The sequence below is a fragment of the Onthophagus taurus genome, chromosome 3 (assembly GCF_036711975.1).
Source record: "Onthophagus taurus isolate NC chromosome 3, IU_Otau_3.0, whole genome shotgun sequence".
NCBI lineage: Eukaryota > Metazoa > Arthropoda > Insecta > Coleoptera > Scarabaeidae > Onthophagus > Onthophagus taurus.
The window spans coordinates 17,114,289-17,131,425 of NC_091968.1; the positions used below are offsets into that span (position 1 = coordinate 17,114,289).

The window sequence follows — 17,137 nt, forward strand, 5'->3', positions numbered from 1 at the left end:
CTAAAATTTTCTTTCAAATACGAACTTCTTTTCTCACCACTTGGGAGCGTTTCACTCTAAAATCACGCTAAGTACTTAAGTTGAACTCTCTAGAACCCCCGTGCACGATTAGAACCCCCGAATTTAGAGATGGGGATGCAGGGTGAGGGTTTAATTTTTGTTAATTTTGTAGAATAACTTTATGATTTTTTTTTCTCATCCCTCGTGGTGTGCTTCACTTTGCAACCACGCTAAATAATTAAGTCGAACCCTCTAGAACCCCCGTGCACGATCAGAACCCCCGAATTTAGAGATGGGGATGCAGGGTGAAGGTTTAATTTTTGTTAATTTTGTAGGGTTCCTTTAGAATTTTTTTTCTCATCCTCCGCGGAGTGCTTCACTTTACAACCACGTTAAATAATTAAGTCGAACCCTCTAGAACCCCCGTGCAGGATCAGAACCCTCGAATTTAGAGATGGGGATGCAGGGTGAGGTTTTAATTTTTGTTAATTTTGTAGAGTAACTTTAGGATCTTTTTTCTCATCCCTCGTGGTGTGCTTCACTTTGCGACCACGCTAAATAATTAAGTCGAACCCTCTAGAACCCCCGTGCAAGATCAGAACCCTCGAATTTAGAGATGGGGATGCAGGGTGAGGGTTTAATTTTTGTTAATTTTGTAGGGTACCTTTAGAATTTTTTTTCTCATCCCCCGCGAAGTGCTTCACTTGGCAACTACGCTAAATAATTAAGCCGAACCCTCTAGAACCCCTGTGCAAGGTCAGAACCCCCGAATTTAGAGATAGGGATGCAGGGTGAGGGTTTAATTTTTGTTAATTTAATAACTTGTTAATTTGATTAATAACTACAAGATATAAAGCACACAAAGTGGAAAAATTCTCAAAAGACAGAAGACGAACACGTTCACGTCAAACACCTTGTTCCACAACGACAAAGAACAAACTAAATACGACTAATAAACAGACTGTGATCGTAGACGATACGATTTGGGCACCACAAAGACGTCGCCATCACGAAGTTGAGGTCACACCGACGTATAAAAAATATACTCACGTTATGTTTTTACTTTTTATTTACTTTATTTGCGTTAACTTAGAATACATATTACATTTTTTATTTAAAGGTTTAGTTTTTATTATTAAAAAAAAGTTTACTCTACAAAATTAATAGAAATTAAACCCTCTTCCTGCATCCCTATCTCTAGATTCGGGGGTTCTGATCATAACCATTTAGCGTGGTTGCAAAGTGAAGCACTCCACGGGGATGAGAAAAGAAATCCTAAAGTTACTCTACAAAATTAACAAAAATTAAACCCTCATCCTGCACCCCCATCTCTAGATTCGGGGGTTCTGATCGTGCACGGGGGTTCTAGAGGGTTCGACTTAATTGTTTACCGTGGTTGCCAAGTGAAGCACTCCACGGGGGATGAGAAAAAAAAATCATAAAGTTACTCTACAAAATTAACAAAAATTAAACCCTCATCCTGCATCTCCATCTATAAATTCGGGGGATCTGATCCTGCACGGGGGTTCTAGAAGATTCGACTTAATTATTTAACGTGGTTGCAAAGTGAAGCACTCCACGGGGGATGAGAAAAAAAAACCTAAAGTTACTCTACAAAATTAACAAAAATTAAACCCTCACCCTGCATCTCCATCTATAAATTCGGGGGTTCTGATCCTGCACGGGGGTTCTAGAGGGTTCGACTTAATTATTTAACGTGGTTGCAAAGTGAAGCACTCCACGGGGGATGAGAAAAAGAATCCTAAAGTTACTCTACAAAATTAACAAAAATTAAACCCTCACCCTGCATCCCCATCTCTAAATTCGAGGGTTCTGATCCTGCACGGGGATTCTAGAGGGTTCGACTTAATTATTTAACGTGGTTGCAAAGTGAAACACTCCCCGGGGGATGAGAAAAAAAATCCTAAACTTACTCTACAAAATTATTAAAAATTAAACCCTCCTCCAGCATACCCATCTCTAGATACGGGGGTTCTAGAGGGTTCAACTTAAGTACTTAGCGTGATTTTAGAGTGAAACGCTCCCAAGTAGTGAGAAAAGAAGTTCATATTTGAAATAAAATTTCAGGACCACTACTTGTTTGATCGACTGTAAATATTCGAATCTGTGTCTGGCGAGTGAATCTAACTTCAGCCACATCTTGGGTAAATACCCCCAGGTATATATCCAAGAAATTTACCCTTGAAAATAAATACCCGGGGATTTAACAACATTAAACACAATGCCCTTGTTTCAGAACATTGCATTGGTTTCATTGAATCCTGTTGTAAACTTTTTGCCGATTTTAATTCTTGTTTTGTTTATTTATATAAATATTTTACTGCTTTTATTAGCTCCATGTTTATATTGTTTTTTTTTCAAGAGCTCTCCAAAGTAATAGTAAAAGTAATACTTGGATGATGATCTGAACTCTGTTTGTTTCTCGGCCTCTATTTCTTGATACTCATTTTTAATCTTATTCCGCACTTCGTACGATCTCCCTTTTTGTATATGATTCTTCATTCTATTCTTGTGGTACATCTGTTCCATCTACACAGTCCTTTCGCCCTTTTCCTGTATATACGTAACCTACATCTATCTACGGCATTGACATGGATGTAGGATTTGCTAGTATGTCTTTAAAGACTGCGGACATTTCCCAAACTAAGGAAGCAGTTAAAATGTAAGCGTTTGGGTGGATGCTCACGGAGGCGCCTAAGAAGGACGTGGAAGAGAACTGTTGAGGAAGAAGGAATTGAAGCAGGAAAAACTTGGAGAGAATTGAAACGCCTTGCTGCTAACCGGTGCAAATGGAAAGCTTTTACTGCTGCCCTATGCTCCACCAGGGACGATAGGAAATAAGTCAAGCCAGTCAAGATCAAACTGTGAATGAGTCGAACAAATATTTACTTCTAATTAAAAATTAATTTAAAATAAAACACATTTACAGTTTAAAATGCCTTTTATTGAAAAATACTTTTTGTTTATTCAAAATTCTTTATATTTTTTAAATATTTCCGCTATACATTGTTCGTTCTAACCACTTATCGTACGACGAAACCTTTGTATACAAAGCATAAAGATTTTTGCTGCATCCCACTTTCGAGCTTGGAGATAAGCTAACGATTCCTCTTATATAAAATTTTACATCGGATTGAAAATAGAATCCGCCACCACTATCTCCACTGCAAACTGTTGTAGCTAAAAGACATAAACAATTAACAAAATTATTAATTTGTTACAAGAATATTTTACCTTGATCAACGTAACCAGCGCATATTTTATCGGGGGTGTAAAATATGTCATAAAAGTCTTTTGGTAGGTGTTCTTTACATTTTGCTTGATTTTGAACGGGTAGAATGACTTTTTTAAGTTCGGCTGCTGGGTCGGAACCTTCCGAAGTGTATCCCCATCCGGCCACCTTAAAAAACAATTTTATGAATCACCCTATACAAATATTTAAAAAACACTTACAACACCCTTATTCCCATCTGTCAAACTGATATCTTCGTATCTGTGATCATAATCCAAACAAACCGGTTGAACTTGTAACCCCAACACCAAGTCTTCGTTTAATTTAATAAGTGAGATATCGTACTGGTAATTTCTAATTCTTCCTCTATAATCTTCGTGAACAATTAATTTTTCAATCTACAACGAAAAAATTATTTAAATAAATGTTTTGTTTATCGAGATGTACTAAAAAATTAATACCTACTTTCCTCACTTGTTGAGTACCCTTATCGCGGTCATCATTGATGTCTCTATGAAATTTACCGGCTATCAATGTATAACCTTCCTTATCGAAAACGTCTCCGTTGTCTAAATTACTGAAACAATGAGCGGCTAAAATTGTACAAACATGATTAAGCGCATTAAACACGAAATTCGAATAGGAATTGCTTTACCAGAGACCACGAATCTTGTTGAAATAATCGATCCTCCGCAAATGTGAGTATTAGTATTATCGTAAATAGCAACTATCCATGGATATTCACCAGGTTGTGCTTGTGATCCACCGATAATTAACGTCTGTGCGTTTACTCTTTTAAGGCCGCATTCTAAAAAAATCAGTTAAAGAATCAAAGTAAAATTAAAACAAACATAGCCGATATTATCGTATTATTACAAAAACACGGAATTAAATATTTTAGGTGTTATCTTTATGGAAATTAATTCTTTCAAGAGAGGGTAAGAAACATTGTAATTACAATTCTTTATGTCGGTTACAGATATTGTCGAAAAATCAACCCCGAATGACATCTTTTTTTATATTATGTGTTGCATAATTGTATAACACCTAGTAAATACATACTAATTAGTTACTTATTTTAACACCAAATTAAACTAGACAATGTTTTGCAGCTTTTCCCAGTGGTCCAGTCTACTTTACCCATAATTGATAAATATTCTCATATTTTTACCGTTTTAAGACCAAAACACAAAAACGCGCACACTTTTAGGAACACACGTTTAGGGTATTATTGTTTTTGTTATAATTCCGCACTATTGCTCGTGTTTGAATCGACTAGGGCACTAGGTCACTAAATCGAACGGCTTCATCCTCTGAAGGCGACGCAGGACATCCTCGTTGTCGAGAAGCTGGATGGCCTCGATGTTGCGATGATCATGCATTCTCTTCTCATGTTTAGATGCGAATGATGCAATTTCTGATGACACCGATGATACTTTCAAGTCGCGATAGAGGTCGGTGTTTCTTATATACCAGGGTGAATTCACTATGCACCTTGGTACATTGTTCTGGAATCTTTGAATCAGACTTGCATTTGTCTTGCAAGTACAACCCCACAGTTGGATTCCGTATGTCCATTTTGGTTTTAATACCTACTTGTATATTAGCAACTTGTTACTTAGTGATAGCGTTGATTTTCTGCCAATAAGCCAATGTAGTTGTCTAAATTTGATATCAAGTTCTTCACGTTTTTTTTTTTTGAAGTGAGCTTTCAATTTGAGTTTGGCATCCAGCGTCATATTAAGATATTTTGCGGTGTCGGCGTAAGGGACAGCATTGCCATTTATGTGTACTGGGACATAGTTTACTTTCTTATAAGTAAAGTTTATGTATGTCGATTTATTTGTATTTAGTTTTATTAGCCATCGTTTGGTCCAATTTTCTATTGAATTTAAGGCCAATTGTAACTTATTTGCTGCAACTACTTCATTTTCTGCAACAGCCAAGTACAGGGCAAGTATTTGTTATCAGAAGAAAATGACAAGTTATTTTAGGTCATAGCCAACTATGGTTTCCATTTAAAGAAATAAAGTTACGTCTAAAATCCCAAAACAAAAGATGGGAAAAAAATTCTACCTACGCCACTGAATTCTTCGTAAAAAGTTGCCCATATAATGTTTTCTTTATAATACTGCATCTTTGATAATAAGTGATATATTCGCGATTGTCGTTTTCGCAAAATTTTCAGTTTTTGCCGATAGGGCGAAAACAAAAAACGATAGCTGTTCGGAGTTTTCGGCATTAGCATTTTCTCGAAAAACGAGATCATGACATATAAGCTACTTTTTTTCTATCTCTTTTAGTTTCGGAGATAGCTTATGCGGACATCGAAATTGGGTCAGCCTGTACAGGGTGGGCAAATTTGGGTGTTATTTTAGGCTATCTCAGAAACTATAAGAGATACGAAAAAAGTAGGTGCCATGTCCCGATCTCTTTTTTCGAGACTAACCCAATCCCGCAAACACCAAACCTCTATCTTCTTTTGTTTTTAAGTTATAGCCAAAAAGTCAAATTTTCGTGATTTTAAAAAATGCTCATATTTCGTTTATTTTTGAAATTAGAGAAATGGGGTTGATACGTTGTTAAGACACTTTTATCTTTGATGATTTTAGAGATACAACACAAAGTTTTATTTTTTTAAATACAAACTACTTATAGTAGATTATGGTGTTACTGAAAGGAGCATATTTTTAGCTTTCCAATGATGTATTGCACGCATGGTGTATTTGGGGAAAATAAGCGTTATTTTTTAATTCTAAAATATTAAAGATTAATATTCAAAATTTTAATTGTAGTAGGCGAGGAAAACGTTAAATGCCACTTATTAGTTACTATAGTAACGTGAGTTTACTGATTATTTCATTCATGAATTTTTCGACACGAGTTTCCCGCTTAAAACTTCCTCATTACTCATTATCCTTAAATACATAAAGCGATAAAATTAAAAAATGACTCTTTGAAAATGATAGATAAGGCTCCATGTCCCATATAAACATTGTTTTAATGGAAAGTCCGCTGCCCAGTTTATGATCCCTAATCTTCCTCTATCTCACCCAATTTCAAAAGAAAAGGTTGAAATATGAAAACATTTCTAAATCTCATGGTTGGAGAAAACTGGGAAGATACTACCGAAGATTTCATTCATTGATACCCAACTGTTCTAACCTTACAACCAGTAAGTTTAGTAGTTTAGTAGAAGAAAATGACAGTATGTGATTGTTTAGTTCCTGAAGTTATTGTTCATATTTAATTATTCATTAATTAATACGTTTCTTGCATTTTTAATAAACAAACTTTATCTACAAATAATATTTTATTGGTGAACAAAGTCAGGGATAAGACACTGCAAAATTTAAATCAACTATTCAAAGTTTTTATTCGTTGGTACAAAACCAACTTTATCCTGCACAATGGTACAAGACCAACTTTCTGTCATATTCGTGCAAAACCATATAGCAATTAGCTAGTAATTACTGTCCGAACCCGCCTACTATAATCAAAGTTTTGAATTTTAGCGCTTACTATTTTGGAATTGAAAATTAACGCTTATTTTCCGCAAACACACCATACATGCGATACATCATTGGAAAGCTAAAAATATGCTGTTTTCATTAACATCATAATTAAGAATAGTTTGTATTTAAAAAAATACAACTTTGTGTTGTATCTCAAAAATCATTAAATATTTTTAATGATTTTTGATAATTTTTAAAATTTTCAGCGTCAGTATATTCTACTTAGAAAAGTGCCATAAGAACGTATCAACCCCATTTCTCTAATTTTAAAAATAAACGAAATATGAGCATTTTTTGAAATCACGAAAATTTGACTTTTTGGCTATAACTTAAAAACAAAAGAAGATAGAGGTTTGGTGTTTGCGAGATTGGCGTAGTCTCGAAAAAAGAGACCGGGACATGGCATCTACTTTTTTCGTATCTCTTATAGTTTCTGAGATAGCCTATAATAACACCCAAATTTGCCCACCCTGTACGTTGATGGTATTTGGTATAGTTTGTAATTTAAACCATCTAACCAGACTTTGTCGAAAGCTTGTGCGACATCCAGAAATACGGCGAAGCAGACTTTATTTTCTTCTATTGCTATTTCGATAGTATTCGTTATTCTATGCACTTGGTCTATTGTTGCATGTTTATTCCGAAACCCAAATTGATGTGTTGGTATTAGGGCTTTTTCTTCTATCACAGGTTTTAGTCTTATTAATAGTAATTTTTCAAGCAGTTGATAGTAAGGGTAATAATGAGATTGGCCTATATGATGTAACATCTGTGGGGGATTTACCAGGTTTGGTTATCATTATTATCTCAGCAACTTTCCATATGCTTGGGAAGTATTTCTGTTTAAAAGCAGCATTAATCATGTGTAATAGTTTTGTAATCGCCCGTTTTGGTAGATGTTTCAATGTTTCAATGTTTCTCCATTAATTAGATCATAGCCTACTGATTTCTTTATATTTACTTTTTGTATTTCATAATACAGTTGCTTCATTCTTACACATGGTATATTACTCTGCTGATCACTTTGAATTACGCTAGGGACACTATTTAGCATAGTTGTTGGACTGTCTGATGTAAAAGTTTCTGGCAGATGTTCAGCAAGCAAATTAACTTTTCTTGATTGCTCTTAGCCCAATTTCCATTATTATTTCGAATTGGATGTGTATGTGTTTTTGGAACTTTAAGCTTTCTTGTTACCTTCCACAGAGAATAATCAGTACTGGCATCGTCAGTAAGGTCTTTTAAGTAATTTTGAATATTATTATCTTTGTGGCTATCTGTTAATGCTCTTAATTCGGCTGTTATTTTATTTAATTTAGTTTTATCACTATGAATGCTATTGGTTTGCCATTTCCTTCTTGCTGTCCGTTTTTCTGCAATTTTGTCTCTAATGAATTTAGGATAAATATTAGATTTAGGTTTTGGTGCTAAAATTGGTGTTGAGGCTCAGGCTGCGTTTTGTATGTCTTTTAAGAACTTTTCTACTTCATTGTCAATGTCTTCGATTGTTTTCATAAGAGCATTAAGATGAATATTATTATCTAATGTTTGTTGAAATAGGTTCCAATTAGTGAGTTTATTAGTTAGTGATAAAAAAGGGTTCTTTGTTACATACTTTGTTATTTAGAGTAATAATTATTGCTGAGTGATCTAAGTCCAGCCATAACTCTTCTTCTATGTTTACGAAGTTTAGCGATATATTTTTCGAAATAAAAAAATCAAGCAGGTCCGGAATTTTACTTCTATCTGATGGCCAGTAAGTTGGCTTCGCAGTGGAGCGCCCCTCAAAATTTAGGGCTTCTATTGCATGGTTCAGTTATCTTCCTTTTGTATTTGTCAAGCGAGAACCCCAAGACATATGTTTTGCATTAAAGTCTCCTCCAAGCATAAATTTGTTGTTAAAATGTAGTAGAATTTCCTGACAACTTCTCTTTTGAGATTATGTCTCGGTGGTTTGTACGTTGCTCCTACAGATATTAAACCATTAGCAGTTTGATCTTTTACCACTGTAGTTTGGTGTTGTTCAGTACTAATTGTATTGTTCAAATATTGGACAACATTCCTTTTAATAATAACTGCACTTCCACCTCGAGCAGCACTACTCGTGTGAATTGTGTGATAAATATTGTAATGGTAGATGTTTATATACGATTCTCGTGTAAAAGGAGTTTCGGAGATAAGACATATATCAATATTGTTTTCTTTAAGTATTATTGGTAGTGTGTTTTGATGCTGTCGAAAACCATTGGAATTCCACAGCATTATTTTTAGTTGCTGCTTTTTAGACATTTTGTTTTCTTTTTTGAATGGCTCCTTGGTTTAAATTACTTTCAATGAAATCTAGACGTGCATATAATGGTTTTATTGTTTCTTGAAGTATTTTTTCTAGTATTAGACCTAATTTACTGTCAGCTTTCATATCGATTAATGTACTTACAGAGACGCCTGGCTTTATTTTATTTGAATTTACTGTTTTCTTATTCCTGATGGCTTGTAGTTCCTTAATCACAATGCATCCTCGGTAGTTCGCTGGATGATTTTCTTCACAGTTGAACCATTTAGCCGGGATTTCTTTGGCTTTAGTGCATTCGCTGGTCCAGTGTTCACCAGCACATTTAACACATCTCGGATTTTTGTGGCAGTAAGCTTTGGTGTGGCTCCAACCTTGACACCTTTTGCACTGGGGCATTTGTTTTGGCTTTCTATACTCTTCGATTTTGTCACGCATTCCTAATATGTTTGTTATTTCATGGATTCTTTTTACATCATCTGACGGTGCAAAATCCAAGATGTATAAAGGAAGAGGGTCTTTTGTTTTGTATTTTAACATTTGGGTTACTCTACAAATGTTATACTTGCGCTCCAATAGATCATCTTTGATATCATTAACATCACATCTTTTATGCATCTTTTTGGCGACCACTTTCCGATTTATGGTTTGCTTATTTTCATAAGTTGACCAGGACAAATTGTTTTCAGTAAGCATCTTTGATGCTTCTCTGTACTTTTCTTCCGAATTAAGATTCAGTTTTACTGTGCCGTTATTTAGCGCATGTGTGAAAAATCCATCTTTAATTACGCTTTTAAGTAATTTATAAATGTCATCATATTATGTGACATTATAAATTAAAATTGGCGGGGGCAGTAATACCTTTGTTTTGTTTTGTTTTTTACGCCAGATTGTACAGGTTGCTTTACAGGTTTGCTTTCAATTTTCGAAGACAATTTCCCATTCGGTCCGAATGACACACACACGAATAACGATACTGGGTATATCAGCGTTGCTGCCCAAGAAGGAAGCAACCCATTTTAAAGTCAACACAAACAATCCATTGGTGTATATGATATTGCACCAAATCAATAACTCTCTTTATATCTTCATATTCTTCACTTAAATGAACTGAATAACCTATCGGGACTGAACCAAATAAATTTTCATTGTGGAGGAGAACACATTTCAAGCTCCGCTTTGATTCATCGATAAATAGTCGCCATTCAGTTGTGTTATAAGCTGTAAGTCACTATTCTTCCATTAAACCATGTACGTTATAGGTTATAGCAATCGAAAGTGTTACAGAAACAAACTTTTTCTTGATCGGAAATAGGAAACCTTAGCTCCCTTTTCATGAAACTTTTTCTTGTGCAGTCTTGATGCTAAGATATCTGCAGATTTTTTGGATGGTCCCAAATCATTCAACTCATGTCTATTTTCACCAGACTAGTATTTCCAAATTTGAAAATGAAAAATCATTGAAAATTCACACTGGGATTACAGCTGAATGAGGCAGCATATATTCAGCTGGGTGGTAAACTAGGATCCTCCATTTTACGTTTATTTTTCTTGTAATATCCTGACGTTTCCACCAATCAGTTGAATGATGGAAATACCAAATTGAAATTTACCAAGCGTTCCCTCCATAAATTTTTCACATACTGCCTACGCACTTGTGAGGAGCCCATGATTTATTTTGGTTACCGATTTTCAATTTAAAATATACTAAATAGGATTGTCTGATAAATGTACTCATGTTTGTCTTTTGACTGGGAACGGTAAAATTGGATAAATATCATATATATCGAAAACGAATTAGTGTTGCACTGGTGGATCACTTCCTTATGTCATCACTTCTTCATGGTATGTAGTGGGATGTTGCGTTGCATGGTGTCTTTTGAGACGTAATTTAGCATAAAATCTTCAAAAGGTCATATCAACTGAATTGTTAAGAATCCTAATATGATATGTATGTTAAATTGAACCACCACGATTCTAGTTTATGATGTAATATAACAACTTGTAGAAAATTTTATTGAAGCTTCCAGGAAAGGATTGTTAAAGAATAAACTGCCAAATTTCGAAAATCGAAAATAGTACGAAATTTTGAAAAACCATACCAACTGTGTTTTTAAGAATTACGATATGGTATGTATGTTAAATTGAAGCTTAATGATTCTGGTTTATGATATGATATAAAAACTAAACGATAACATTATTAAAATTTAAGGGAAAATATATTAAGGAAGAAATTGTTAAATAAATTTGTTAAATTTATGAATAATATAAAATTTGAATAAATCATATCGACTGCATTTTTAAGAATCTTGATATGATATCTATGTTAAATTGAAGCTAAAAGTGCCCAAAAGTTATAAGACAATATTATTGAAATTTTCAGAAAAAAATCATTAATAAAATTTGTCAAAATTATAAATCTAACTTAACAAGGAAATTTTCAAAAAATCATGTCCATCGTATTTTTAAGAGTCATGATATGATATGTCTGTTAAATTGTAGCTTCAACATTCTAGTTTATGAGATGATATAAGAATTATAAGATAATATTATTGAAATTAACAGAAAAAAATGATTAAAGAAGAAATTGTTAAATTTATAAATCAAAATTAAAGCGAAATTTTCAAAAAATCACATGGACTGTATTTTGAAGTCTCATGATATGATACATATGTTAAATTAAATCCCAAAGATTCTAGTTTATGATATGATATAAAAATTATAAGACGATATTGTTGAAATTTCCAGAAAAAAATGATTAGAGAAAAAATTGTCAGTTATAAATCTAACTTAACAAGGAAATTTTTAAAAAATCATGTCCATCGTATTTTTAAGACTCATGATATGGTATGTCTGTTAAATTGTAGCTTGAAGATTCTAGTTAATGAGATGATATAAAAATTATAAGATAATATTATTGAAATTAACAGAAAAAAATGATTAAAGAAGAAATTGTTAAATTTATAAATCAAAAATAACGCGAAATTTTCAAAAAATTATATCGACTGTATTTTGAAGAATCATGATATGATATACATTTGTTAAATTCAAAGATTTTAATTTATGATATAAAAGTTATGAGATAATGTTATTGAAATTAACTGAAAACAATTATTAAAGAAAAAATTGTCAATGATATCTATGTTAAATTGAAGCTAAAAGTTATAAGACAATATTATTGAAATTTTCAGAAAAAAATCATTTAAAAAATTTGTCAAATTTATAAATCTAACTCAACAAGGAAATTTTCAAAAAATTATGTCCACCCTATTTTTAACAGTCATGATATGATATGTCTGTTAAATTGTAGCTTGAAGATTCTAGTTTATGAAATGATATAAAAATTATAAGATAATATTATTGAAATTAACAGGATAATTAAACTAAATTGCGAAATTTATAAATAAAAAATAATACATTTTTAAAAAATCTTTTTTTTAAATGTATGTGTCGTATTTTCTTATTCAATTGTAGCCTGGAACCATGGCTCCAGTATCACAAATACTGTTTATCCAGTACATTTTATCTAGCTATACGTAGCGTTTGGAGAAAATCGTTTTGGCGTCTTCCACTTATGGTAGTTGACGTTTCTGGTCGTAAAAGAAGGGGAGTTTCTCTACGCATATTAAAAATGATATGTTTGGATTTAAGTCCATTCACTCTGATTCGCCACATTTTCTTCCACTCCTGAATGATGTTTAAATTATGCTGCTTTAATATGCTTTAAATGTCTAGAGGCAGACATTGCGTCAGTGTTACATATTGTGATGTCATAGCACATGTCGCAAAACTGGTACTTTTCGATCTGACGTATACAAAAGACACATACAAGGCAGAGAACGCTACCTTGACACTCCTGATAACAGGGGATATGAATTGAAGTGCACTATCGTATTTAACAGGAAAGTGTCCGCTTATCAGAGATGATTTCAATAGTTGATAGTACGGATGGAGAAAGAGTCTCTTTTATTTGACTTATAAGCCTCTGTGCCACATCTTATCAAATCTTGGAGAAATGCTGATGAAAATTGTAGAACTAATATCTTTTAGCATTTAGATCCTTATTGATTTGGTTGATTAGTTATTTTCCTCTTTTATAAATCGTATTGAATCTTTTGACATACAGCTTTTCGAATATCTTAGAGAATAACTAGGTAATCTTTCTGGCATTTTCCTAGTTTATGAATCTTTCGCAATTGTCTTTTTTCAGCAATTTTTTCTTTAACTGATGAAGAAATTACTTCTTTCCCTAGTGGTATTTCATTCTATATGCTTTGTCAAGTTAACCACCCCAGTTTCCATGCGCAGATCAAATTTTAATGATTAACTTAGCAATTCCTTAATAATGCAGAAGTCAATAACTATCGGCCAATATGTTGTTTCGCCAGTACATATTTACTGTATTTTGTAGAAATATTTTGACTTCTTAGTGTGTCTGTGAGATTTGGATAAATGAATTCTGTGGACAACCCTCTGTGGGTCTTGGCTTGCTCCAGCATCTATCGTCATTTCAACCGGTTAGAAGACATCCTTCTCCAATTGTCGATGCGAAGGGTATAATTAGTCGCATCAGTGGAAATAACCATGAGTTGAAATGAAGCCATACTTGAATGAAGTGATGCAGTTGTCGTTGTGTGTCGTCTTGTGTTCCTGCGATTATTGCTGCATTTTCTATATGCCAGCTCTATTAGTACTCATCACGTACCTCATATTTAAAGATATTACTTTCTCTATGATTTTATCCATCAACTCATGTATTATCTTTATTATGTTAGCGCGTTCCTTCTTTTAAGATATTTATGAAGTCCGCCAGATGGAAATTTGCAGACTAACCCCAATGCGTGTGACCTACCTTTATTTTCTTGGCCGTCTAGGTAACCTAACTTAACCCCCTACGATTTCTTTCTTTGGAAGCATGTAAAATATAAAATATATAAAATATCTTGTAGAAAAGAAACTCTAAAGATAATTATAGGATCACCCTGATACTTTTTCCTGATGATGGCTTTGTTATGTATTTGAAAGAAAAAACTAACATAAAACCAAGACTTCTTAAATCAATAAAAAATTAAATAACATTTTTCCTTATTTTTATTTCTACTTTGATGCTAATTTCGGTTGTTAAAAGCCATAATCAGTCAAAAATTACGAAAAATGTAAACTTCATTTAATTTTCGAAACTTTATTTTATTTCATTTACAATTGTGTATTAACAGCCGAAACTAGTTCCAAGTAAACATAAAAATAAATCATCCAAAAAGCCTTATAAATATTCTATTAAACTATTTCTTATTCTTGTATTAAAGGTCATCTCACATCGTAAATAGTATTATAAATTAAATTCGGTTTTTCTCTAATTACTTTAACATATTTCACGGGTTGATTAAAAATCAAATAAAAATTAAAAACGTAAATATCACTTTGGGACGAGTTCTGACCTGCATCGCAAGATCCTACATTAGGATACCATTGTCCTGCACTGCACTGCGTGGTCTTCGTTTTACGTACTCCGTATGTATAAAAATTCTTACATTCGACATTCGCCACTGTGCCTTCGATTGCTGCTGAACAATTTACTGATTGGGAACCTCTTGTGCAATGCGCAACAAATGTTGAATCAATTAACGGTGGACACCCTTCTAAAAGATACAGAAATATTTAAAATAAGAGAATTACATAAAGAGTGGAGCAAGAAGCTGGAAACGCTTAATTTTATCGTAAATAAGTAGCTAGATTTATAAAATGATTGCAATATTTCCACATTTACTGTTTCTCGGACACATACTCGGTAATTAACATACACAAAAGTAACCGCGAACATGTCCCTTTATAATATTGGAGTAATAATGTCGGTATCATGTTGTATTTGGTCTAGAGTGAAGGTATTTCGAACAAACTCTCAGGAATAATCAATGTGTCCTGGATTCCATATCCATCTCATAGCGCTTACTGCCAAGGCCCAGCAATGTGTTGTTCGTATTTGGGTTGCTATGATATTAATTGTATTGTCTCGCCAGCAAGGGACCTTAGCTTAATCAAATAAAATTATACATTTCCTATTTTAACTAAGGCCGAGGGGCAACAATGTGCTGATAAGTTTTGGGTTGGTATGATATTAATTGTGCTGCCTCGACCGCGAGCGACTTCGGCTTGTAATCTCAGCTAGACTTCAAAACTATATTCGATGCAGTAGCGAGCTCGTGAGAGTCGGTAATTAAATGTTCTCTCGGTATCAAGCAAGATTCTTCCTGCATTATATATTCTGACGGAGAATAAGCCTCTTCACCCACCAAAACGAATGGCATTGGTTGGCCGTTTCCTTTGACTTATTAATCGGTATGTCCAAGGTTATTACTTAAAAGTTTATAACAAAAGACAAAATCCTTGAAAATAGAAGAATCACCGCATATGCCATATGTACCATACAATATCTATATAAATAAACTTACTTTAATTTGCATTGCATATTGCCAGTAATACAATTGAGAAAAAGTGCTTGTAGCTGAAATAAAGCGAACCGAATATGCTCCTGATTCAATTTTAATTTCTAGCAATCTAGAGCTCTAGGTGTAATTTGGAAATTGTCCGCTATTTTATACCACTTATCCCTAGTCAAAAGGGGAATAGCGATTGGGTTGGCCCGACACTATTTCTCTTGTAGTTGTTGTTCCGTAATTTGGAAATCATGACTTAAGAAATTACTTTCATAAACATATCTGCCCAAAATAAAAAGGTTTATCTGCTTCCAGAGCATTTTAATACCAGAATGTACCACAATTTGACCATGATAATGGCAATTTAATTAATTATTATTTAAATAACCCTAAGGCAACCACAAACGAGTTAGTTTTTCATCAAGTTACTGAGTATGAGATCTTCACGATTTTTGAATCAGTAAAGAGCAGCTCGGCTGGTCACGAAGGGCAAAATAAGCACATGATTTCATTATGTCTTCCCTTTTTGCTACCCTATGTCACACATATTTTTAATTATAGTTTAAATCATTCTGTTTTTCCCTCCTCGTGGAAAATTGCTCACGTAATCCCTTTAAAAAAGAAATCTAACCCTACTGATTTAGCCGACCTACGACCGATATCGCTCCTACTTGTGTTATGAAAGGTGTTGGAGAAAGTGATAGAGGGTCAACTACGGAATTTTATAAATAATACTAATTTATTACCTGAACATCACCGGGGTTTTCGGGAGGGGTATAGCTTTAGCAACAGCGCTGCTAAAGGTCATTGATGATGTTCATGAAGCTATAAATGATAAATTGGGAACGGCGCTTGTATTGCTGGATTTCTCTAGGGCGTTTGATACTGTAAATCACGAACTTTTGCCAGCTATTTTTAAATCCAGTGGACTATCCCTATCTGCCTAAAATGTTTCAATCGTTCTTGTGTGACAGAAGGCAGAGAGTTATAATAACTCGAAATCTAATCTCCTTCCCATGAATTGCGGTGTTCCTCAGGGATCAGGCATTAGCCCTATTTTGTTTGTATTATATACGTCGCGAATTGGTGAGTGTCTTGATTATGTACAAAGTCACTTTTATGCCGATGACACGCAACTATATTTATCTTTTCGTCCAGAATCGGTAGATTTAGCGTGTGCCCATTTTAATTCTGATCTATGAGGCAATAGCAACCAACATACATTGAAATTAATGAAATACAATTAAACATTTCTCAAGAAATAAAAAGTCTAGGTGTGATTATTGATAGAAAAGTAAATTTAACATCTCATATCAACAAATGTTTACGAGCATGTTTCTACAATTTAAGGTTAATTTTTCAAAATCGTGATACATTGAATTGTCACCAAAAACGGAACACTGTCAAAGCATAGTCCTTTCCCATTTAAACTACTGTGACGTCCTTTATGGGCCACACCTTAGGACTCGAGATATGCAGCGAGTCCAACGGGTACAAAATGCATGTTTAAGGTTGATTTTCGGTGTACCGCGCACGGTACACAGTATTTCTCCCAAACTTAAAATAGTTGGATGGCTCAATATGGCAAATCGACGTCAGTTACATGGTGCTGTGTTGTACAACAAAATCCTCGTGCAGAAAACTC

At 33.8% G+C, this 17,137-nt stretch overlaps 1 protein-coding gene across 1 annotated transcript in view; it reads right to left on the reverse strand.

The window, feature by feature from the left end:
- Positions 1–2,943: 2,943 nt before the first annotated feature.
- LOC111416508 (modular serine protease-like) overlaps positions 2,944–17,137 on the reverse strand; it is a 32,845-nt gene continuing 18,651 nt past the window's right edge. The window contains exons 7-12 of the mRNA XM_023048549.2: positions 14,497–14,697; positions 3,909–4,061; positions 3,719–3,846; positions 3,475–3,651; positions 3,256–3,421; positions 2,944–3,201 (exon numbers count right to left, since the gene is read on the reverse strand). Coding sequence (XP_022904317.2) covers positions 3,008–3,201; positions 3,256–3,421; positions 3,475–3,651; positions 3,719–3,846; positions 3,909–4,061; positions 14,497–14,697 — 1,019 coding nt within the window. The 3' untranslated portion in view covers positions 2,944–3,007. The remainder of the gene's footprint in view (positions 3,202–3,255; positions 3,422–3,474; positions 3,652–3,718; positions 3,847–3,908; positions 4,062–14,496; positions 14,698–17,137) is intronic.